Genomic DNA, 23,868 nt, shown 5'->3' with positions numbered 1-23,868 from the left:
GCTGAATAAACTTCTCCTCTCCATTTCTAACTTTGCCTCGTGAAGCTGAAGGCCTGATTTCCTTTGTTATTTTATCACAAAGCAGATTCTCCGAGGAGCCTCTTTCCGAGCAGGAATTCTCATCTGGGAGAGGAGGGAATGGTGGCTTGGATGGCAAAGAGCTCTGATAAAAGCAAAACCATCCACCTCATCCTCATTGTTCACCGAGAAATTCCAGCAGCACGGAATGGGAGTGCTGAATCCTCCTCAAAATCAGATTTTAACTATTTTAAGCCCCTGATAACGCTGAACCAAGGGGATGCAGCCCCGATTTTCCAGGCAGATGATAGACAGAGAGGATTCTTTTAGCCAGAGGCAGGATCAGGCTGTGACAGTCGGTTTTGTGCCTCCAAAAAAATCATTTAACACCGCCAGACAATGGCTTTGTCTGTGCTCCGTGTTAATTGCCGAGCATCTCTCAGTGTTAATTGCCGAGCATCTCTCTGAGCGATTTTCATGTTTCACAGCACATCTGAGAGGCAGCAGGATGTGTTTAGCGCTGCTGCAAGATGGAATTGTTGCCCTGTGTGACAGAAAAATGCCATTTTGGAGCCTGCAGGGGTCTGTCACTTGTGGCTCGGCTGGGTTGGACTCCTCTGGTCACCTCTGGGGAACCTCGAGCTCATCCCGAGCCTGGGACAGCTCCTGGAGCTGCTGCCCCTCCTCACAGACAATTCACAGACAATTCCCATCCAGGGCATCAATTCCCATCCATCCAGGGCATCAATTCCCATCCAGGGCATCAAATCCCATCCATCCATCCATCCATCCATCCATCCATCCATCCATCCATCCATCGCATCAAATCCCATCCATCCAGGGCACCAAATCCCATCCAGGGCATCAATTCCCATCCAGGGCATCAATTCCCATCCATCCAGGGCATCAATTCCCATCCAGGGCATCAATTCCCATCCATCCATCCATGGCATCAAATCCCATCCATCCAGTGCATCAATTTCCAACTATCTGGGATATCAATTCCCACCCATCCAGGACATCAAATCCCACTGATCCAGGGCATCAACTCCCACCCTGGGGCTGAATGAGCCCTGCTGCTGTCACAGCGAGGTGAGAGCCAGGAGGGGCAGATTTACATCTCAGTGTTGGATTAAGATGAGATGTGAAAATCGCTGTTAAACCCCAGGGAGGCTCCAGCAGCCCCCGTGCACCCCAGCTCTGGGGGCTGTGATTGTTGGCCTCGTAAAAATAATTAAATTAATTCTTAAATCCTCCAAAGCTAATTGGGCCAGGATTATCCCAGGAGGAAACCAGAGATGCTGGGGACAAGGGATCCTTCCCTGGGGTGACCTGTGCTGGGGGATGAGCCAGATGCTGTTTGCCCTCCTGGAAACAGAAATCCAGGCTGGGGGCTCCTCTTGGGAGCCTCGGCCTCCAGACACCTTTGCCAGATGTGTCAGCCACAGCTGGAGGCGCAGAGCCTGTTGGGGGGATTAAAATGAATTTTTTGTCTTTTTTTAAAAAGGAATTATATAATAATTATAATATAATTATAATAAATATAATTTATATATTATATATATTATAACTATATATAATTATAATATATGTCATAATATATACATTATAAGATATAATATTATATATAATATTATAAATAATATTATATACAATAGTTTATATAATATATTATAATATATTATATTATAATTTTATTATAATTATATATAATCATTATATATAATTTATAATATAAATATATATACATATAAGTTATAATATATAAATTATAACATATAATAATATATATAATGTAAATAATATCATATACAATATTTAATATAACACTATGTATTATAATAGATAATAATTTCTAATATTATAATTATATATAATTATAATGTATGTAATTTATTATATATAGATATATGCATATAATTTATAATATGAAATAATAATATATAATTTATATATTTATATATTTCGTATAATATTATATATTATAACATATAATAATTTCTAATTATTATAATTATATAATAATGCCTAATTATTATATAATAATTTTTATTCAATTTATAATAATTATATAATGATTTTTAAATTATTAAAGGAATTAAACCTTGCCCAGAGAAGCTGTGGCTGCCCCATCCCTGGGAGTGCCCAAGGCCAGGTTGGACAATCTGGGACAGTGGGAGGTGGAACTGGATGGGCTTTAAGATTGATGGCATCCAACCCAAACCATCCTGTAATTCCATAATTTTATAATGCTGAGGGTTTTCTGCAGCATCTGTTGATATCTGACCTAATCTGTGAATAATTTTGCAAACGTGCATTTATCCGAGAGTGGGAGCAACCCCGGTGCCTTTATCAGGAGCCAGCACAGCCCTCTGCTCCTCCAGGGATAATTCTGCCATTCCTGAGAAGTGCAGGCAGCCCCCACTTCTCTTCCCACCCACCCCACCTCAAAATCCACATCCACAACATCATTTGCTTGGGAAGTTAAAGCTCCCCAGAGCCCTCAGCGACCCCATCCAGCGTTAAACATCCCAACTTTTGACAACCAATATCCACCGTCCTGCCCCCAAACTAATTAACTTTCTGCATGATTGGGCTGAACACCATCGTTTAGCTCTGTCTGCTGGCAGAGGCTTTGAAGTGCAAACCGATTATGCAGGGAACGAGCTGGGAGCTGGTTAATAACTCCCAGCAAAGTGTGCACTGCTGGGAGCCTGTGTTAGGATTTTATTGTTGTTTTGTCTTGGATTTCAGCTTGGAGAGGAGTGGAGCAGCAGAGAGAGGGAGAGAGAGCAGCAATGGCACTGCTGGGAAATGTCTAAAGCTCCCTAAGTGTTAATGAACACGAGCTGACTCTGAAAATCTCATCCTTGCCCTCATTTGCCTGGTTTTGCCTCGTTTCAGGGAGGGAATTGGAGAAAATCAGTTCAATTTCAAGGAGGGAATCAGAGAAAATCGGTTCAGTTTCAAAGAGGGAATCAGAGAAAATCAGTTCAGTTTCAAGGAGGGAATCAGAGAAAATCAGTTCAGTTTCAAAGAGGGAATCAGAGAAAATCAGTTCAGTTTCAAAGAGGGAATCAGAGAAAATCAGTTCCGTTTCAAAGAGGGAATCAGAGAAAATCAGTTCAGTTTCAAAGAAGGAATCAGAAAATCAGTTCAGTTTCAGGGAGGGAATCAGAGGAAATCAGTTCCGTTTCAAAGAGGGAATCAGAGAAAATCAGCTCAATTCTGCTCTGTGGGGCTGGCTGGAGGGAGGGAGTGCAGCCCATGAGGTTCTGCAGTCTCAGAGTGATGCAGATTTAAATCCTGTTTAATTTTAAACCTGCTTTGGGATGTTCCAAACCTTGGTGCCCACGATTGTCTCTGCTAAAGGCCTTTCCCCTGGGTGACCCCTCAAGAGCTGTTCCTTCCTTTTTTTTACAGAGCCAGGTAGGAAAAGAGCTCTTTAATTTCATTTAAATGGCTTTTTATTACCTTTTATCCCCTTCTGCAGGAAAACAGGCCTGTGAGCATCCACTGAGCTCCAGCACAAGTGCCAAGAGCAAAGCTTTGCCAATGGGAAGCCAAATTCCAGAGACTGAGTTCTGCAGGGGTTGTCTCAGTGATGGACAGAATATGTTACTTTTAGAGTATTTTAAACCTGTTTTGGTGAAGGATTTTCAGCCACAAAGTTCTGCAAAACACAGCTGCAAAAATCTTGGTAAACTCAATGAGAATACCAACCAGAAAACTTCAGCAAAGGCTTTAAATGACCCATTTCTGGTGCTCTGCTGATTATTTTCCTCCTGATTTTCTAGCAAGTGATCTCAGAAGGGCTTGAGCTGCAATTCAGGGAGAAAGGGAGGATGGAAATCCAAAACTGCCCTGAATTCAGGGAGAAAGGGAGGATGGAAATCCCAAACCTGCCCTGACTGATGGGAGCAGCATCATAAGCTGATGCAGAGATTTGTGCAGAAATCCAACTGAAAGGTGGGACCCGGCTCTGTTTGTACCACACCTCGTGGGAAAAAATACGCAACCCCCTCCCTAAAACCGAACAAAACCCGCCGGGAACGAAGGGAAACAAAGGAAAACTAAAGAAAAGGAAAATTCAAGGCGGCTGCGACGAGGTTGCGGCGCCCAGCAGGGCCGGGAGGGGGCGCTGCGGGTCCGGGGAGAATTTGGGGGGACAGGGAGAGAATTGTGGGGACACGGAGAATTGGGGGCGATAGGGAAAATTGGGGGGAATTGGGGGGAATTGGAGGTACAGGGACAACTGGAGAGGACACGGGGACAGCTGGGGACACGGGGAGAATTGGGGTACACGGGGGGAATTGGGGACACGGGGACAGCTCTGTAACCTGCTTCACTTTGGGGTTTTTTATTGAGTGAGCCATTCACAGCCTTCAGGGGACGGGGAGAATTGGGGGACACAGGGATAACTGGGGACATGGGGACAATGGGGGAGACAGGGAGAACTGGGGGGACAGGGGTAACTTGGCGGGACATAGCAGGAACCGGGGGACACGGGGACAACTGGGGGGACACGAGGACAATTGGGGGGCACAGGGACAACTGGGGGCATGGGGAGAATTGGGGGATACGGGCAGGGAATGGAGGGGACACAGGGACAGCTGAGGGACACAGGAACTGAGGGGAGCATGGGCAGTTTTGGGGTCAGCAGGGATGGGGAGGGGGCACCATTTCTGTCTCGGGCTCAGGAGGGCTCCAAGGGGTCTGTGCCAACCTGGGGTGTCCCATCAGGGGCAGGGACTGTCCCTGTGTCCCCAACAACCACAGGGGCCAGGCCTCTGTCACCTGCTGCACTTTGGGGTTTTTATTGTGTGAGCCATTCACAGCCTTCAGGGGAAAGGGGGACATTTCCCTCCTGGAAAACGGTGACATTTCCTTCCTGGGAAAAGGTGACATTTTCTCTTGGAAAAGGTGACATTTCCTTCCTGGAAAAAGGTGACATTTCCTCTTGGAAAGGTGACATTTCCTTCCTGGAAAAAGGTGACATTTTCTCTTGGAAAGGTGACATTTCCCTCCTGGAAAAAGGTGACATTTCCTTCCTGGGAAAAGGTGACATTTTCTCTTGGAAAAGGTGACATTTCCTTCCTGGGAAAAGGTGACATTTTCTCTTGGAAAGGTGACATTTCCCTCCTGGAAAAAGGTGACATTTCCTTCCTGGGAAAAGGTGACATTTTCTCTTGGAAAAGGTGACATTTCCTTCCTGGGAAAAGGTGACATTTCCTCTTGTAAAGGTGACATTTCCTTCCTGGAAAAAGGTGACATTTCCTCTTGGAAAGGTGACATTTCCTTCCTGGGAAAAGGTGACATTTCCTCTTGGAAAGGTGACATTTCCTTCCTGGGAAAAGGTGACATTTCCTCTTGGAAAAGGTGACACCAGCAGGATACAGTCCCTAGCAAAATATCCATTAAAAACCTACTACAAACCCAGGTTCTTCCAAACCTGGGCAATTCCAACATTTCTAGAGCTGAACAATGGAATGAGAGACACCAGGAGGATGCAGCCTCTAGCAAAATATCCATTAAAAACCTACAAATAAACACAGGTTCTTCTAAACCTGGGCAGATCCAGAATTTCTAGAGCTGAACTGAGCAAGGCCATGAAATAAGAGACACCAGGAGGATGCAGCTTCTGGCAAAATATCCAGCAAAACTGGTTGGGAAATTTTCACCACTTTAAAAATGATATTTTTATGACTTTTTTTTTTGGAGGGGATAGTTTTATTCCTGCCATGTGAAATGTCTGGATTTTTTCCCCCTGTGTCTGGCAGGATTTCTGCACTTTGAGAATATTCATGCACTGAACTGCTGCCTTTCCTCAAGCTGTTTTTATTCCTACCACCACTCTACCCATACATTGCTTTTTTCCCCCTCCTCCCTGCTCAGACTAAGCAAGAATAATCTCTCCCATGCCCCAGACTATGAGCAGAGTGAGTTGCTTTATTTTTGTGGCTGACTGGGCACAATATGCAGATGCTGCCCTGATGTGTGCCCACAAGATGCCAGGTTGATTTTGGGTTTTTTTCCTTTTTCTCTGAAGGTTCTGACAGAGCCCGTGGCTGCAGGAGGACAGAGCAAGGAGGAGCAGCAATATGAGCATTATTTGGAGTTTTCGGGGTGTTTATTGTGCTGTGTGCCTCAGGAGTGACTCCAGGCCCTGCAGAGCCCATTTGGCACTCGCTGCGAGGGGAGCTGATGCTTTTTGGAGCTCCTGATAAAAGCTGGCACATCTGATTTATTGTCTGACTCTGTTCCCAAGGAGACCACGTATGGAGCAGCCTGAGATAAGCTGCTTATCACCTAAAGGTGAAAGCCTTAAAATATCAGAGTCCCTTTCTCTGTCCCTGTTGAGTTCCTGCTTTCCCTCCTGCTATCTTTATTTCTCTGCTGGCAGAGAATTAAACTCTCTGTGTTCTGCTGGGGAACCTTTCTGTCCTGAGCTTCCAAATCCACCTGGGGTTCCTGATATCACACCTGATGCAGATTTCTGGAGCAAAATGTTTCTTATTCACCTCCTGGTGTCTCTTATTCCCTGGTTCAGCTCTAGAAATTTTGGATATGGCCAGGTTTGGAAAAACCTGGGTTTCTTGTAGGTTTTTTTTCTAGAGGCTGTGTCCTGTTGGTGTCTCTTATTTTGTGGCTTGGTTCAGCTCAGCTCTACGAATGCTGGATCTGCCCAAGTTTAGAAGAACCTGAGTTTATTTGTAGATTTTTATTAATATTTTGCTAGAGACTGTATCCTGCTGATGTTTCTATTTCCATGGCCTTGTTCAGCTCAGCTCTAGAAATTCTGGATCTGCACAGGTTTGGAAGAACCTGGGTTTATTTGTAGGTTTTTAATGGATATTTTGCTATAGGTTGTATCCTCCTAGTATCTCTTATTCCATGGCCTTGCTCAGTTCAGCTCTTGAAATCTAAATCTAGAAATAACTAGATCCTGTGCTGGATCTGCACAGGCTTGGAAGAACCTGGGTTTGTCTTAAGTTTTTAATGGATATTTTGCTAGAGGCTGTATCCTCCTGGTGTCTCTTATTCCATGGTTCAGCTCTAGAAATTCTGGATCTGCCCAGGTTTGGAAGAGGTTTGTTTTAGGTTTTTAATGGATATTTTGCTAGAGGTTGTATCCTCCTAGTGTCTCTTATTCCATTGTTCAGCTCTAGAAATGTTGGATCTGCCCAGGTTTGGAGGAACCTGAGTTTCTTGTAGGTTTTTAATGGATATTTTGCTAGAGGCTGCATCCTGCTGGTGTCTCTTACTCCCTGGCCTGGTTCAGCTCAGCTTTAGAAATCTGTGATTCTAGAAATATCCAGATCCTGTGCTCGATCTGCACAGGTTTGTAAAAACCTGGGTTTGTTGTAGGTTTTTATGTATATTTTGCCAGAGGCTGCATCCACCTGGTGTCTCTTATTCCATGGTTCAGCTCTAGAAATGTTGGATCTGCCCAGGTTTGGAAGAACCTGGGTTTGTTTTAAATTTTTAATGGAGATTTTGCTAGAGGCTGCATTCACCTGGTGTCTCTCATTCCATGGTTCAGCTCAGCTCTAGAAATTCTGGATCTGCGCAGGTTTGGAAGAACCTGGGTTTATTTGTAGATTTTTCATGGATTAGTATCTCTTATTTCATGGCCTGGTTCAGCTCAGGTCTAGCAACCTGTGAATCTAAAAATCTCTAGGTCCTGTGCTGGATCTGCCCAGGTTTGGAAGTATCTGGGTTTAAGTTTTTAATGGATATTTTGCTAGAGGCTGTATCCCCTGGGATCTCTCATTCCATGGTTCAGCTCCTGTGCAGATTCCTGGAGCTGGGAGGGTCAGGATCCCCATGGAATGGGCACAGGAATGGGGGTGCTGCAACCCCAGCCCCTTTTTGGGGGGCTTCCCCTTCCTCCTGCCTTGGGTAAATGGAGGTGTCCTGCTCACAGAATGCTGCAGAAGGGTTTTGGGTTGGAAAAGAGCTTAAAAATCATCTTTGCCATGGCCAGAGACACCTTCAATGCCAAAGCCAGCAGTGCCCATTAAATCAATGCCAAATCCATCAGTGCCCTCTCAATTAATGCCAAATCCATCAGTGTCCACTCAATTAATGCCAAAGCCATCAGTGCCCACTCAATTGGTGCCATAGCCATCAGTGCCCACTGCAATTAATGCCAAATCCATCAGTGCCCACTGCAATTAAAGCCAAAGCCATCAGTGCCCACTGCAATTAATGCCAAATCCATCAGTGCCCACTGCAATTAAAGCCAAAGCCATCAGTGCCCTCTCAATTAATGCCAAAACCATCAGTGCCCACTGCAATTAATGCCAAAGCCATCAGTGCCCTCTCAATTAATGCCAAAACCATCAGTGCCCACTGCAATTAATGCAAAATCCACCAGTGCCCACTCAATGCCAAATCCATCAGTGCCCAATAAATTAATGCCAAATCCATCAGTGCCCACTGCAATTAATGCTAAATCCACCAGTGCCCACTCAATTGGTGCCAAAGCCATCAGTGCCCATCAATTGATGCTAAAATCATCAGTGCCCATCAATTAATGCCAAAGCCATCAGTGTCCTCTCAATTAATGCCAAAGCCATCAGTGCCCACTCAATTGGTGCCAAAGCCATCAGTGCCCATCAATTGATGCCAAATCCATCAGTGCCCATTAAATTAATGCCAAATCCATCAGTGCCCACTCAATTGATGCCAAAGCCATCAGTGCCCACTCAATTAATGCCAAATCCATCAGTGCCCACTGCAATTAATGCCAAAGCCATCAGTGCCCATCAATTGATGCTAAAACCATCAGTGCCCATCAATTAATGCCAAAACAATCAGTGCCCACTCAATTAATGCCAAATCCACCAGTGCCCACTCGATGCCAAATCCATCAGTGCCCATCAATTGATGCTAAAACCAATAGTGCCCATTAAATTGATGCCAAAGCCATCAGTGCCCACTCAATTGATGCCAAATCCATCAGTGCCCACTCAATTGATGCCAAAGCCATCAGTGCCCACTCAATTAATGCCAAAGCCATCAGTGCCCAGGCAGGCAGGAGAGGCTCTGGTGCTGCAGGAGGGGCTCTCACAGCACCTGATGCTCCCCAAAATCTGCTGCTCACGAAATCCTGTGGGTTTTGGGGCCGCCCTGCAGCTCAGCTTGCTGGGAAGGGTTTTGTGCTGTCAGGAAAGCAGCAATTCAGGCTCCTGCACCACTGGCGTGTTTGTAACAAATCAAAATTCCATCCAGTTAATAAAGTAAAAAGGGTTTCTTATCAAGGCCAGTGCCAGCTGCTTTTAAGCAGTTTTTTAAATTTTGATTTCCCATAAGGAGTGGAATTAAAAAATTGGACATATTCTGCTGAATAAAGGCTTCCTGCCACTTAGGAATGCTGCCTTCTGCTAGCAGGGGAGAAGGGAAAAAAATGTCTTCATCTGAATTTTAAATTCCCAGCTACAAAGAAAGCAATTTGGGCTCTGGGTAAAATTTGAAGCAGGGTAAAATCCACTTTTACAGAGTAAAAATTCACATCCAACCTGGGCTCCGAGAAAGGATGGAGCAACACTGTGGAAAGTCTTGTGGTGGGCTTTGCACAAGAGCAGATTGCTTCATTTTTTCCCCCAACGTTTTGGGCTCTCATCAAACATGAGACTGAATCTGCAGGAGCTTTCACAACCTCCCCTCAGCTGGGCCTGTGCCATTCCATCTGCATTTTTAACCAAATCCTTCTCTGATCCTGTTGCAGTTTTTGGTGTTGTGGGGGTCCAAAACCCTCCACTGCTCTGTGCCCACCTGCAGGAGGATCAATGAATTGCTCAGAGCTCTAAAGACGTTTACAAATTTTAATAATTTTAATCATTTAAACCTCTGAAGAGATTTAAAAATAAAAATAATTTAATAAAAATGTAAGGATTTTGTGTTAGCAGAGTAGCTGTACACTCACTTTTGATTGAATATAAAAGGTTCGGAGGTTCATCCTTAGCCCTGGTTTGGGAATAAATCCCAAACACAGATCCTGTGCTGTCTCCAAGTGCTTTGGGGTGTTTTTTTCTGCTGTTTTTAATGTTTTAAATTAAACTGGCACTGCTCACACCCGAGCACACAGCTCTTCCCTTGCCAGAGCAGCTCTGGGTGCATTCTGCAAGCACAGCAGGAGCCACGGAGCAGAATCCTTCCTGCCCAAGCCGCAGGATGAAATCTGTTTAAATTGTTTAAAATGAAATAAATCACTGCTGAAGGAGCAGCTCTGGTGAAACCCCCAAAGCAAAAGGGGTGGTTTGGTCCTAAAACCCCTCTGCTGCTGGACTGTGGTGTTGGCTCTGAGATAATGAGGCAAAATCAGGCGAATCTCCTTAAAATTAACTCTCATTAATTTGCCTTTATGTCAGGATTTGTTGGACTTGCACAGCAGAGCCAGGACCAGCTTTTCTTTGGGGAAATGGGGGTGAGGGCCCCAAACACCTGAATTTCTGCTCTCATCTCCTGTTCTGGTGGAAATTTCCCCTCCCAAAGCAGGCCATATGCTGGAGAGGGATGAACTCATCAGCTTCTGCCATGGCCCAGCAGGGAGGGATCCCAGCGTGGATGGTTTTAATTAGAATTTCCCCCCAGGAAAGGAGCGATTGTTTAGTATAGCACAATGTTATAATATAATGTAATGTAATATAACGATGTATTATATGATATATATTATATTCATGATATATAATGATACAATATGATATAATACAATACAATGCAATGCAATACAATACAATATAATATGATATGATATATGATATGATATGATATAATATAATATAATATAATATAATATAATATAATATAATATATCAAAAAATAAGAAATTAACCTTCTAATAACATGGTGTCAGATTCATCATTCCTTCCTCCGTCTGGGAACCCTCCAAATACAAGACAAGGAGGAGGAAAAAAAAACAACCAAAAAACCCCAAAAAAACCCACCCCAACCCCCCCCCATAAAACAACAAAAAAAAACCCACCCAAAAAAACCCACCCAAAAAAACCCCAAAAAAACAAAAAAAGCAGGAAAATGCAGGAGATCAGGAAAGTGCAGGAGATCAGGGAAATGGAAGAGATCAGGAAAATGGAAGAGATCAGGACATTTAAACTCAGCCTGTGCCCATGCAGATGGCAGTGCTGCAGAGTGCCCTGTGTGCCACCACCCTGGCAGAGCTCAGGTGGCATCACAAGGGAGGCACCAGAGATTTGAGCTGCCTCAAATCTGTGTTTGTTCCCTCTTGCACTGCAGAGAGGAGAACGGCTGGCTGTCAATAACAGTGATCGCCCAGCTTGCTGTGACTCAAAAACCAAACTGAACTCAGCGATCATCACATCCCAAAGCTCCAAATGTTCCCATCCAAACCAGTCTGTGACCCTGAGCCTGCAGGTCTGTGTTGCACAATGTGGGGAGTCTGGTTCTAGCATGGCTTAAAGAAAGAGGCCATGAAGGTATACAGTTGAGGGAAAAGTAAAAGGTAGTTGTAAAGCATTTCCCAGGCTTGATTCTATAAATAATTAGGCTCTCTCAAGCACCACTTTATAAACAATAAGATTCTCGGACAGTCTTCCCATAACAGGCAAAACATTCTGTCCTTGGGCTCTCTGGGAACAGATAGCTGCTCTGGGAACAGATATGGAGGTTTTGAGAACTTTTCATATCACAGTGAGAACGTTGGTCCTGTTTTCAATAAACAAACCACAGGTATTATAAAACAAAAGGAGGGGTTAGAGTTTTCTCTGTAACCTATCGTGAGCTCGGATTTTGCAATATGCATGAAGTTAATTAACACCGTTATAAAAGATGACTGGTTTGATCAATAAATTGGAGTTGATGCTGATCAAGGACAAGGTGGATTGGCTCCCTTCGCTTTCAACAGCACAAGATCTTAAAAACTGCTGGGTGAGATCTGGGGTGGCCCTCGAGGCGCAGCCCATGGGCACAAAGCTCTTGGTGCCAGGACACTCCAGAGCCTTGCAGAAGCCTTGTGGAAACCCAGGGCACACAGGGAATATTTCTGTGTCTGCTCTGGGGTGTCCTGACCGCAGGGGAGCTCTGACTTGGACCCTCATCCATGGAGAAAGAATCCACAAAAATGTGAAATACGTTATACAGAGTAGTGTAGGTGTATCATTTAGGTGGGAAATTGAGGTTTTGGGATTTTTAGCATGTGGTGGATGGAAGCAAGATGGAGGGCACAGGGTGTCATCCTGGGTTTCTTCTTCTTCCTCCTTCTCCATGGGTTTGGGTGGCATTTTGTAATTGGGTGGAAAAATCCACATTGGGATCATTTATTGGGTTAAAAGGGAAAATAATCTAGGTGTCAGTTCTTAATTGGATGGTTTAGTCTTAAAAGACCTTGTGACAAGAGATTGTTGTGCCTTTTTGTGCCTTACTAATGAAAAGCTGCTGAACTCACTGCTGTGAGACTGTAACATAGATAAGAAATAATAAACACCTGAGTCTGAACTGAATTATCCCCTCAAGTGTTTTCAATCCAGACCCAGAGAAACCCACACCTGGGACCCCCACAGCAACCCTGACTTGGAGTCTCAAATTTGGGACCTTTCACCTGCTGTTCAGTCCCTCCTAAACAAACCCACATCCGATTAGAGGCACTTTAATTGCTCCGAGCCTGGGTGAGCAGAAGGAAAGGCCTTAGGATGCAGTTCCTGTTTTTCAGCCTTGTGATTCAGGGGCTGCACAGCAAAGATCACATCCAAATTGCCTGGGAATCCTCACCAGCTCCTCCTGGGTCACAGATCTGGCATTAATTCCTTCTGGTGGATCCACTCTGGGTCTCTCCATTACCCGTCCTGGTGTTTTTACACACAAAACCTTCCGAGGGATGCACAGCAGATTGCAGGGCTGTGCCACAGCACCAACACCTCTGATGTGCCAAAACCAGACAGAAAACAAAGCAGGGAGCTGAGCTCTTTATTCCAAACAGAGCTTTGGGTGAGGTGAAGGACCTGGGACCTCCTGGGTCACAGATCTGGCACTGATTCCTGCTGGTGGATCCATCCTGGGTACCTCCATTACCTGTCCTGGTGTTTTCCACAGCAGATTGCAGGGCTGTGCCACAGCACCAACCCCTCTGATGTGCCCAAAAACCAGGGAGAAAACAAAGCAGAGAGCTGAGCTGTTTGTTCCAAACACAGCTTTGGGTGGGGTGAAGGACCTGTGACCTCCTGGACCACAGATTCCTGCTGGTGGATCCACCCTGGGTCTCTCTATTACCCATCCTGGTGTTTTTACACACTCCAAGGGATGCACAGCAGATTGCAGGGCTGTGCCACAGCACCAACCCCTCTGATGTGCCCAAAAACCAGGGAGAAAACAAAGCAGAGAGCTGAGCTGTTTGTTCCAAACACAGCTTTGGGTGAGGTGAAGGACCTGTGACCTCCTGGATCACAGATTCCTGCTGGTGGATCCACCCTGGGTCTCTCCATTACCTGTCCTGGTGTTTTTACACACAAAACCCTCCAAGGGCTCCACAGCACTTTGCAGGGAGCACCAACACCTTCAAAAATCAGACAGAAAACAAAGCAGAGAGCTGAGCTGTTTGTTCCAAACACAGCTTTGGGTGGGGTGAAGGACCTGGCAGCGTTTCTGATCTGGTTTTGTGCCAGTTTGGGGTTCAATCTGCCCATAACCCTGGTGATCCTTAGGAACAGCCCCAGTCTCTGGGGCTCTGTGAATGAGCTGCTGTGGCTTTAACACAAAGTGCTCAGTCAGATATTTTTTTAATTTCAGGCAGAAAGGAGCAGCCCTGGACATGATTGATTACCTTGGTGACATCCATGACAGCTGGGGCAATAGCGGATATTTGCATGCTTTGTGTACAATACCTAAAACTTCTTTATTGCCAATAAGAAAGGTCTAAACTCCGTCAAAAGCTGCCCCATTCTTAATTTCCAGAATTAAGGTCTGGCTCATCAGCTGATGAGGTGAGCTGCTTTAATTGCACAGGCCTGTTGGAGCGAGTTCATGGCAGAACTTCCAGTTCTGTGTGTGCAGATGGGGAGCAAAAATAAAACCCAGAATTATGGATTTGATGAGGAATTCATCCCCTGCTTCCCTGTGGGAGAGGAGCTGCTGACTCAGAGTGGTGAAGGTTACAAATGACAAGTGCTGGAGAGGAGGCAACAGGCACAATTAGGTTTGAACTGTTGTGGTGCTTATGCAAAAATAATCAGATTTATTTTTAGCTCGTGAATTCTGCTGGAGAAAAAAAAAATAAATTTTGAGGTGTCACCTTGGCAGCTTGATGCTGTAGTGATCACAGGAAGCTGGCAAAAATTGGGATATTGAGTTATAAAGGGTTAACTGAGACTGAGAAACTGTCAGGCTTGTCAGTGAATCTATTTTTGGGTTGTCTAAAACAAATTCATAACACTAAAACCCCAATTATTCCACTCTTTTAATCCAAGCTGCTGTTTTATTGTTTTGATTATCCGATATCATTCCACATCCATATTTATGACAGCCCTGAAGACTCCAGAGTCCAAAGCTTTTATTTCCTGGGCAGACACAACACAGGAATTCAAAACAAGACACACACACATACAAATATACACAATATACATTTAAACAGTGCAGAAGAGGTAGTGCCATTAATTAAGAAATGGATAATGAGCAGTAAAAACACTGAGAGAATTCATTGCACCCCTTTCAAGTATCACAGGAGCCTACAGAGAGATTTATTCAGCATCAATCCAAATTTAAAAGTTCCCTCTGATCCCTGATATGATTTTATCTGGAATTTTTTATTGGTGGCCTTCAGGTGAGCAGCTGAAGGGGACAGAATTAGTTCAGAAATTAAACATGATGGTTTGTTAACAACTCAGAAAATGAGCTTTGAATTCATCACCTACAGGAACCAGATTGTCTGTGCAGCTCAGGATGGAAAATTTGGCATGAACACCAAATATTTAACTTTTATTTTTTTTGCTTTCTCTGAAAAGACCCAATTTCATGACTGAGTTTTATTTTGGAGAGGGGAAAAAATAATATATATATGTATATATTATATATATAAAAAAATATATATTACATATATGAAAGTGGATGGGTTTTATTGCTGCCCTGAAGAAAAACTCCATTGTAGCCTTGAAGTTCTACTAAGAAACTGCAAATTTAGGGTTAATCAGGGAGAAAAACCATCAACTTGATCTCTGTAGAGACAGAACCCTTATTACTATTATTATTATTATTAATATTATTATTATGCTGCCATTGGTCCTGGGTGGTTAAACCAGGATAATAAAACATGGTTTTATTAATAGCAATAATAATCAAACGTGGTTTTATTATTTTCCTTCTGACTCTCAGCCCCACTGATATGGAAATTTGAATAATAGACCCACGTAACATTGCACGAGTATCAAAAATCCTCTTAAAACAGCCCAGAAAAGCAGAGTTTGGTGCCGAAACCCTGAAAGTATTGAAAAATAAAGATGGAAATGCTCCAAGAGGCTTCCCAGTGCATATTCAGGAGCATCCTCAGGTGCAGAGAAGATGCAAAGAGCAGGAGATGCCAGAGCCAGAGCAGAAAACTTTGAGTTTTGAGCTCTGCCAGACCTGGCTGATTATTCCTGAAAATTCCTTTGAACTGAGAGCAGCTGAGAGGTTTTGCTCTGTGCAAAGTGCTTCGGGGAAGAAGAAAAGAAGGATTATCAGCTGTTGAGGGTTAAGAATAAAAAGCAAAACAGAGCTCAGTAAATGCACTTTGTGTTGGCATTTCCAAGGTGGATCTGCTCAGGCAGATTCAGGGAAAGAGCGAGAAAAATTCAATTTTTTTGATTTTTTTTCCAAATTTCCTGGTTGTTTTTTTTTCCCCTGCTGTTGAAGCTCTGATGAGCCACCAGGTGAAATGAAATAAACCCAGAGCAAAGAGCCAGGGAAGATGCTGCAGGTGGAATTCATCTGATGAACTCCTCCTCAGAGGCGCAGGACGTGTCTCCCTCGGTGCTCTCCTCCAGAGCTGGCAGGTTGCCCCACAGCAAAACATTCACACCTGGTGGGAAGGAGACAAAGGAGAGCGAAAAAAAGAGATATTTTTGGACTGTGACCTTATTTTTAAGTTTCACAACTGTCTATTTTGAGAGAAAATAATCCCTGCAAAAGCCAGGAAGTCACGTTCATGGTGAATAAATCTATTTTCTATCTTCCTTCAAAGTGATCTTGGGAGTGTTGTTGTTTATTTTTTCAGCCCAATTCAGAGGATAAATATTTATATATTTATGTAAATATATTATTATATACTTATAGAAATATATAAAATTATTTTAAAATACATTATAGTTATATAAAACTAATATAAAAATAATTATAGAAGTAATATTATAACATTGATATAACATATAATGTAATATACCATAATATAATATAATATAATATAATATAATATAATATAATATAATATAATATAATATAATATAATATAATATAATATAATATAATATAATATAATATAATATAATATAATATACCATAATATAATATAATATAATACATTCCATATAAATATATTAACATATAAAATTTAACATATCTTAAATATTATTTAAAAAATAACATTATATATCATTATATAACAATTATGTAAAAATAATATAACGAATATTGTTTCTGTTAACACGTTAAGAGGAAGAAAGTTTAAAGTTTTAGAGTTTAAGATACAGAAAAAATAAAAGTCGTTGCAAAGGTAAACAACAAGTTAAGGATGCAGTACTTTAAGTCTGTGTGTTTTAATATTATTATATTATATTATGTTATGTTATGTTATATTATATTATATTATATTATATTATATTATATTATATTATATTATATGGAAAAGTGTTTTACAGAAAGGGTGACAGTGTGGGAAATGAATTTGTAGAATGAGGCATTTACAGCATGGTGTGGCAAAAGCTGAAAGGCCAAGAAACACTTATAATGAATTGTAATTAGGAAATAGTTAACTTGTGATTGTGATGGTGTGAATTATAACATCTGTGTTGTCTCGCCCTTCACACGAGACTGAAAATAGAATAAAAGTTTTTAAAATGGCTCTCAGCTGCCCCATCTGTGGGTCAGAAAAGAGCATAATCTGACAATAAAGTTCTGGAATGTTCTGCCAGGGGAGGTGGTGGAGTCCCCATCCCTGGGGGTGTTTAACAAAGCCTGGATGTGGCACTGGGTGCCAGGGGTGAGCTGAGGGGTTGGACCTGGGTTGGACTCAGATGATCTTGAAGGTCTCTTGCAACCCAGTGATTCTGTGATTCTGTGAATTTGGGGAATTTTGGGAATTCCCAGGGACTGGGGAGGTGGTGGGGTCACCATCCCTGGGTGTGTTTAAAACAAGTCTGGATGTGGCACTGGGTGCCAGGGTTTAGTGAGGTGCTGGGGCTGGGTTATATTTGATGATCTTTGAGGTCTCCTCCACCCCGGTGATTCTGTGATTCTGTGAATTCTGGGAATTCCGTGAATTTTGGGGATTCCCAGGGACTGAGGAGGTGGTGCAGTCCCCATCCCTGGGGGTGTTTAACAAAGCCTGGATGTGGCACTGGGTGCCAGGGCTGAGTTGAGCTGTTGGGACTGGGTTGGACTGGATCATCTTGAAGGTCTCTCCCAACCTGGTGATTCTGTGAATTCTGTGATGGAGGATGAGGATTTTAGGGAAAGGGCAGGAAGCCACGGGAAAGGGGATGAGGATTTTAGGAAGGGCAGGAAGCCAAGGGAAAGGGGATGAGGATTTCAGGGAAAGGGCAGGAAGCCAAGGGAAAGGGGATGAGGATTTTAGGGAAGGGCAGGAAGCCAAGGGAAAGGGGATGAGGATTTTAGGGAAGGGCAGGAAGCCAAGGGAAAGGGGATGAGGATTTTAGGGAAGGGCAGGAAGCCGAGGTGTCCCTCACCAGAAGGGTCCAGCCTGTTGATGCCAAGCACGGCCTGGCTGTGGAACATCCAGAGGTGCCCGTTGTTGCAGGACTGCAGGCAGGGCTTGCAGGGACAGATGACGTGATAGCCAACAACATTCCCACTGAAAAGGCAAGGAAAAGAGTGAACCTGGGGATAAAGGTGGATCTTGGTGGCTTTTTCCAGCTCCAGTTAAACATTCCCAGTGCCAGGGCTTTGTGTAATGCTGCTGTTTTGATGGGGTTAAGGGAACGGGGTGAAACAAGTATCTGAAATATTTAGGGAACATCTGTTGGGAGTTACAGAATATCTGAGTTTTGGATCTTTGGCACACAGAGAAGCGTTTAGTAACCTAAATTGTGTAACCCAGATTAGTTTACATACCAACAAATGCTGGAGGATTTCTTTATTTGTTTTCCTTTGGAAGGGCAGTGATTCCAACCAGCAGAGAATTCCTCACACTCAAAATCCACCTGTACACAGTGCACAGGAGGCTGCCAGCAGCAGGAGTGATGAAAATGAGAATTATGGAATGGTTTGGCTTGGAAAGGACCTTAAATCTCATCCAGATGGGCAGGGACATCTTCCACCATGCCAGGGTGCTCCAGCCTGGCCTTGGACATTGCAGGGATGGGGATGGGGCAGCCACAGCTGCTCTGGGACAGGTTATTGACCTTTATCCACTCTCCTAGACTGAAACCATAACCACCATTTATCCATTTTCATGTGCTCTGGTGAGATATTTCTGTTTCTCTACTTCTACCTAAAAACCAAAATATTGTGTCCCTATCGCAACCCAAATTGTTCAAATCTAAGAAAGGCAAAAATCTCCATCAGGGAGCTGAAAGAATTCTCTCAGCAAGAATTCTCTCTCCCTATCACAACCCTCCAATTGTTCAAACCTGAGAAAAGTAAAAGTCTCAATCAGGGAGCTGAAAGAATTCTCTCAGAAAGAGTTTTCTCTCCCTATCACAACCCCTAATTGTTTAAACCTGAGAAAGGTAAAAATCTCCATCAGGGAATGGAAAGAATTCTCTCAGAAAGAATTCTCCTTATCACAACCCCTAATTGTTTAAACGTGAGAAAGGTAAAAATCTTAATGAGGGAGCTGAAAGAATTCTCTCAGAGAGAGTTTTCTCTCCTTATCACAACCCCTAAGTGTTCAAATCTGAGAAAGGTAAAAATCTCCATCGGGGAGCTGAAAGAATTCTCTCAGAAAGACTTCTCTCTATCACAACTCCCCCAATTGTTCAAATCTGAGAAAAGTAAAAATCTCAATCAGGGAGCTGGAAGAATTCTCTCTCCCTATCACACCCCCCAGTTGTTCAAATCTGAGAAAAGTAAAAAACTCAATCAGGGAGCTGAAAGAATTCTCTCAGAAAGAATTCTCTCTATCACACCCCCCTAGCTGCTCAAATCTGAAAAAGGTAAAAATCTCCATCAGGGAGCTGAAAGAATTCTCTGAGATAATTGTGAGCTCTTTGAGAATTGTTTTTTCCACCCTTAAATATCAGGCATTATTAAGGAGGATAAAAGAACTCCAAGAACTCCAGCGACAGCGCGCTCCATCTGCTCCCGACACCCCAATCTGCCAAGAGGATGCTCCATTAATTAGAGAATGAGTAACTGCTCCTTGCTGGGGCCTTGTTCACAGGGAAACCTCAGTGCTGAGGCACACATTTCATCGGGCAGGTGGCACAGGAGCTTCCAGGACACTCATCCTCCTGAAAACGCCGTCACGTTCCCACTGCGGGCTCGCAGAAAGGCTGATTGTCAACCCGGCAGCGCTGAATGTGCAAGCTGCTCCTCCAGGCCATCCTCCTGAGCTGCAGGAGGTGACGCAGGAGGGGACACACAGAGGGGCTGGCACACGGAGATGCCCACGAGGTGGCTGTGAGCGAGCTCACCACTTGAGGCAGGCGATGTTCCTCACTCTGCACGCGCAGACCTCGGCGAAGCGGCAGCTCCCGGTGAAATCCACGGCTCTGGGGTGAAGGGAATGCACAAGAGTTTGGGTTTGTGGTGGTCACAACGACACCGGGCTGAAGTCACCACAAAGTGACGCTGCCATTGGTGCTGGGTGGTTTGAACCACGTTACTCTACTTTCCTGATGACTCTCAGCCCCACTCGCATCGAAATTTGAATAACAGACCCACGTGGCATTGCAAGAGTATAAAAAAATCCTCTTAAAATAGCCCAGAAAAGCAGAGTTTGGTGCTGAAACCTTGAAAGTACTGAAAAATAAAGATGGAAATGCTCTAAGAGGCCTCCCAGTGCATATTTAGAAGCATCCTCAGGTGCAGAGAAGCTGCAAAGAGCAGGAGATGCCAGAGCAGAAAACTTGGAGATCTGAGCTGTGCCAGACCTGGCTTCTGCTTCTTCTTCTTCTTATCATTAATATTATTATTATCATGCTGCCATTGGTGCTGGGTGGTTTAAACCACATTATTCTACTTCCCTTATGACTCTCAGCCCCACTCATATGGAAATTTGAATAACAGACCCACGTGGCATTGCAAGAGTATAAAAAAATCCTCTTAAAATAGCCCAGAGAAGCAGAGTTTGGTGCTGAAACCTTGAAAGTGTTGAGAAATAAAAAGGAAATGCTCTCAGAGACTTCCCAGTGCTTTTTTAGGAGCATCCTCAGGTGCAGAGAAGCTGCAAAGAGCAGGAGATGCCAGAGCAGAAAACTTTGAGTTCTGAGCTGTGCCAGACCTGGCTGATTATTCCTGAAAATTCTTTAGAACTGAGAAAAGTGGATTTTGGTGCTGAAACCTTGAAAGTATTAACAAATAAAGATGGAAATGCTCTAAGAGGCTTCCCAGTGAAGAAGAAGCTGCAAAGAGCAGCAGATCCCAGAGCCTTGGTGCTCAGTGTGGCACTGCCATCAGAACCCTGCTCGGGGACACTGCTGCCAAATCCCAGCTCAGAAACAGAACAAAACCTCAGGGATGTCTCAACCCAGACCTGTGACTGCTTATCTCCTCTGCAACCCATACTTTCTGATTACCATGTCATTTCACAACCTGATTTCCTTACCATTCAAATCTGGCTCTGGGAAAGCTGAGCCCTGGCAGCAGTGACAGATCAGGTTTGTTCTGTTTGTGGATCTTTATTTCAAATTCTAATCCTCGCTTTGGGAACGGGCAGGAGGAGCTTCCCGTGCCTGCCGAGCCTGTGTCATCCCTAGGGATGGAATAAATTCAAATTTGGGTTGGCCCTGCACGGCACAGCCTGGCTTTTTGCTGGGATGCAGGGATGGGGTGACCCGTGCTCTGCAGTGTCACAGATATATTTTATGAAAATTCCTTTTGCTAAGATCTTTCCTCCTGAGAAGCCTCAAGAATGAAATGTAAAAAATAATTATCTGCTGCTGTGGAATGCAACAGGTGCATCTGTGATTGATTGTCTTTAATTAATAGCCGATCACAGTCCGGCTGGCTCAGACTCTCTGGTCAGTCACAAGATTTTATTATCATTCTTTTCCTTTCCCTTCAAGCCTTCTGATGAAATCCTTTCTTCTATTCTTTTAGTATAGTTTTAGTATATAATTTTCATATAATACAATAATATAATATATATTATATATATATCATAGAATATATAATTATATTATATAAGATATATAATATATTATATAATTACATACTATTATATGAATATAATATAATATGAATATTACGTTAATATAATAGAATAGAATATATTTTTTCTTTTAATATAATATATATAATAAAATAATAAATCAGCTTTCTGAAACACGGGGTCAAGATTCTCATCTCTTCCCTGTCCAGGGACCCCTGTGAGCACCAGCACATTGCAGCCCCGTTCTCCCGGTGACACCGGGTTCCGTGTCCCCCGGGGCTGGCAGGACCCCGTCCCCCGGTCGAACCCACCCTTTCTCCGTTCCCGGTGCTTACCCCGAGGGCGGCATGTCGGTGGAGTAGAGGGCGGTGTCGGTGTCGGTGCCGGCCAGCAGCACCGCCTGCATCCCCCGCCAGCTCAGCACCTGCCGGCAGAACCGGCAGCACAGCACGGTCACGCACCGGTCCGCGAAGGTGCAGCCGGTGGACGCCATGGCTGGGACCCGGTCCGGTCCCGATCCGATCCTGTCCCTGTCTCTATCTCTGGTCCGGTCCCGGTTCCGGTCCCGGTTCCGGTCCCGGTCCGGCACCAACGGCCACGCTCCCACCTGTCAGTTTGAATTCCCGACCGCGCCCTCCCATTGGGCGCCACAGCCCACGCCCATCCCATTGAAAAAATCCGGTGGCACCACCCCTCCCGCCTGGCTATTGGTGGAAAGGCGCGCCGTGCGTCGCTTTTATTGGTTGTATCTACTGTCACTCATACTCGCGTCCCGGCGGGGCGGAGCCACGGGCGCCAAGCGGCGGGAAGAGGGGGCGGGCTCATCTTAGGCACGGCAATGTCTGATTGGTTATAACGCCCGTCGCTCATTCCAAGCGCTCCGCGCCCATTGGCCGAGCCGCTGGGCGGGGCGGCGGCGGGCCGGTGCGGGGGACCGGGCGGCGGGCGCCAGCGGCCGGAGGACGCCCGGCTGCGGGAGGCGGCTCCGCAGCGCCCAGGTAATCGCCCCGCCCGGCCGCCCGACCCCCGGCCCTCCCGTGCCGCCCCCGGCAGCCCTCGAGCACCCTCCCGCCGCCGGCCCCGCCGCCTCCCCAGCGCCCCGAGCCGCGTCCCCCCAGCCCCGGCCCCCCCTTCGGGACCCCCCCACGCTTCCTCTCCCCGCCGCCCGCATTGTTCTATCCCGGGCGGGATGCGGATCCGGCGGGTGCCGTGTTTGTTTATTTATTTCTTCCTCCCGTCCGCGCATCTCCCGCGGGGGCTGCGGCCGCGCGCCCGCCCTGCTCCCCCCTCCTCCCAAAAAAAAAAAAAAACGGGGAAGAAATCCAAATTGGAACGAAAAGCCGGGGAAAAGTTGTGTCCCGCCCTGCCCGGCGCAGCGGGCGCTGGAAGGAACCCTAAATCACCCCCCATGAAAAGAAACCCGAAAAGGGAGAAGCTGCGGGCGGAGCCGCCCGGCGGGGGCGCGCCCGGTGTGCCCGGGGCTGCCGGCGGCGGGGCCGAGCCCGCGGGCAGCGCGGGATGCTGCGGGACCGGGGGAGCCCCGGAGCCCGGGGAGCCACCACAGCCCGGGGAGCAGCTCCACGAACAGCCCCGGAACCCCCGGGAGCCGCTCCACGAATTCTCCCCCGGGACATGCACCCCAAATGAGCCCCAAATTCTCCCCCGGGAGCTGCGCCCTAAATCAACTCCATATTCTCTCCCAGGATCTGCACCCCAAATTCTTTCCCAGGACCTGCACCCTAAATCAACCCCTAAATTCTCCCCCTGGACCTGCACCCCAAATCAACCTCAAATTCTCCCCTGGGAGCTGTTCACCCAATGAACCCCAGCTCCTACTGGAGCTGCATCCCAAAGGAGCCGCATCACCCCTGGGAGCTGCTCCCCAAATTCTCCCCTGGGACCTCCACCCCAAATCAGCCCCAAATTCTCTCCAGGGACCTGCACCCCAGATTAATCCCAAATTCCGTCCTGGGACTTGCACCCCAGATCAACCCCAGCTCCGACTGGAGCCGCGTCACCCCCAGGAGCCGCTCCCCAAATTCTCCCCCGGGACCTGCACCCCCAAATCAACCCCAAATTCTCTCCAGGGATCTGCACCCCAAATGAGCCCCAAATTTTCCTACTGGAGCCACATCCCAAAGGTGCCCCGTTCCTCTGGGAGCTGCTCCCTGAACAGCCCCATAACCCTTGGGACCTGCACCCCAAATCAACCCCAAATTCTCTCCAGGGATCTGCACCTTAAATCAACCCCAGATTCTCTCCTGGGACCTTCTCCTCCTGGACCTGCACCCCAAATGAACCCCGTATTCTCTCCCGGAACCTGAACCCCAGATTCTCCTCTGGGACCTGCGCCC

At 45.5% G+C, this 23,868-nt stretch overlaps 1 protein-coding gene across 1 annotated transcript; it reads right to left on the bottom strand.

The window, feature by feature from the left end:
- Positions 1-14,465: 14,465 nt before the first annotated feature.
- On the bottom strand, positions 14,466-22,032 carry FAM72A (family with sequence similarity 72 member A). Its single transcript, XM_058819492.1, has 4 exons — positions 21,850-22,032; positions 19,836-19,913; positions 17,928-18,052; positions 14,466-16,045 (listed from the first exon to the last, which is right to left on the bottom strand). The coding sequence occupies exons 1-4, from the start codon at positions 22,005-22,007 to the stop codon at positions 15,951-15,953; spliced, it is 456 nt and encodes a 151-aa protein (XP_058675475.1). The 5' UTR covers positions 22,008-22,032; the 3' UTR covers positions 14,466-15,950.
- Positions 22,033-23,868: the final 1,836 nt, after the last annotated feature.

Source organism: Ammospiza caudacuta, chromosome 24, assembly GCF_027887145.1.
Source record: "Ammospiza caudacuta isolate bAmmCau1 chromosome 24, bAmmCau1.pri, whole genome shotgun sequence".
Taxonomy (NCBI): Eukaryota; Metazoa; Chordata; class Aves; order Passeriformes; family Passerellidae; genus Ammospiza; species Ammospiza caudacuta.
This window is presented reverse-complemented; position numbering and strand designations above follow the sequence as displayed.

Coding starts and splice junctions, on each gene's coding strand:
- FAM72A (XM_058819492.1), bottom strand. CDS start 22,007: ATGGCGTCCACCGGCTGCACCTTCGCGGACCGGTGCGTGACCGTGCTG. Junction 18,053..19,835: donor AACATCGCCTGCCTCAAGTG/GTGAGCTCGCTC, acceptor TTGCCTTTTCAG/TGGGAATGTTGTTGGCTATC. Junction 16,046..17,927: donor CAACAGGCTGGACCCTTCTG/GTGAGGGACACC, acceptor CCTTCCCACCAG/GTGTGAATGTTTTGCTGTGG.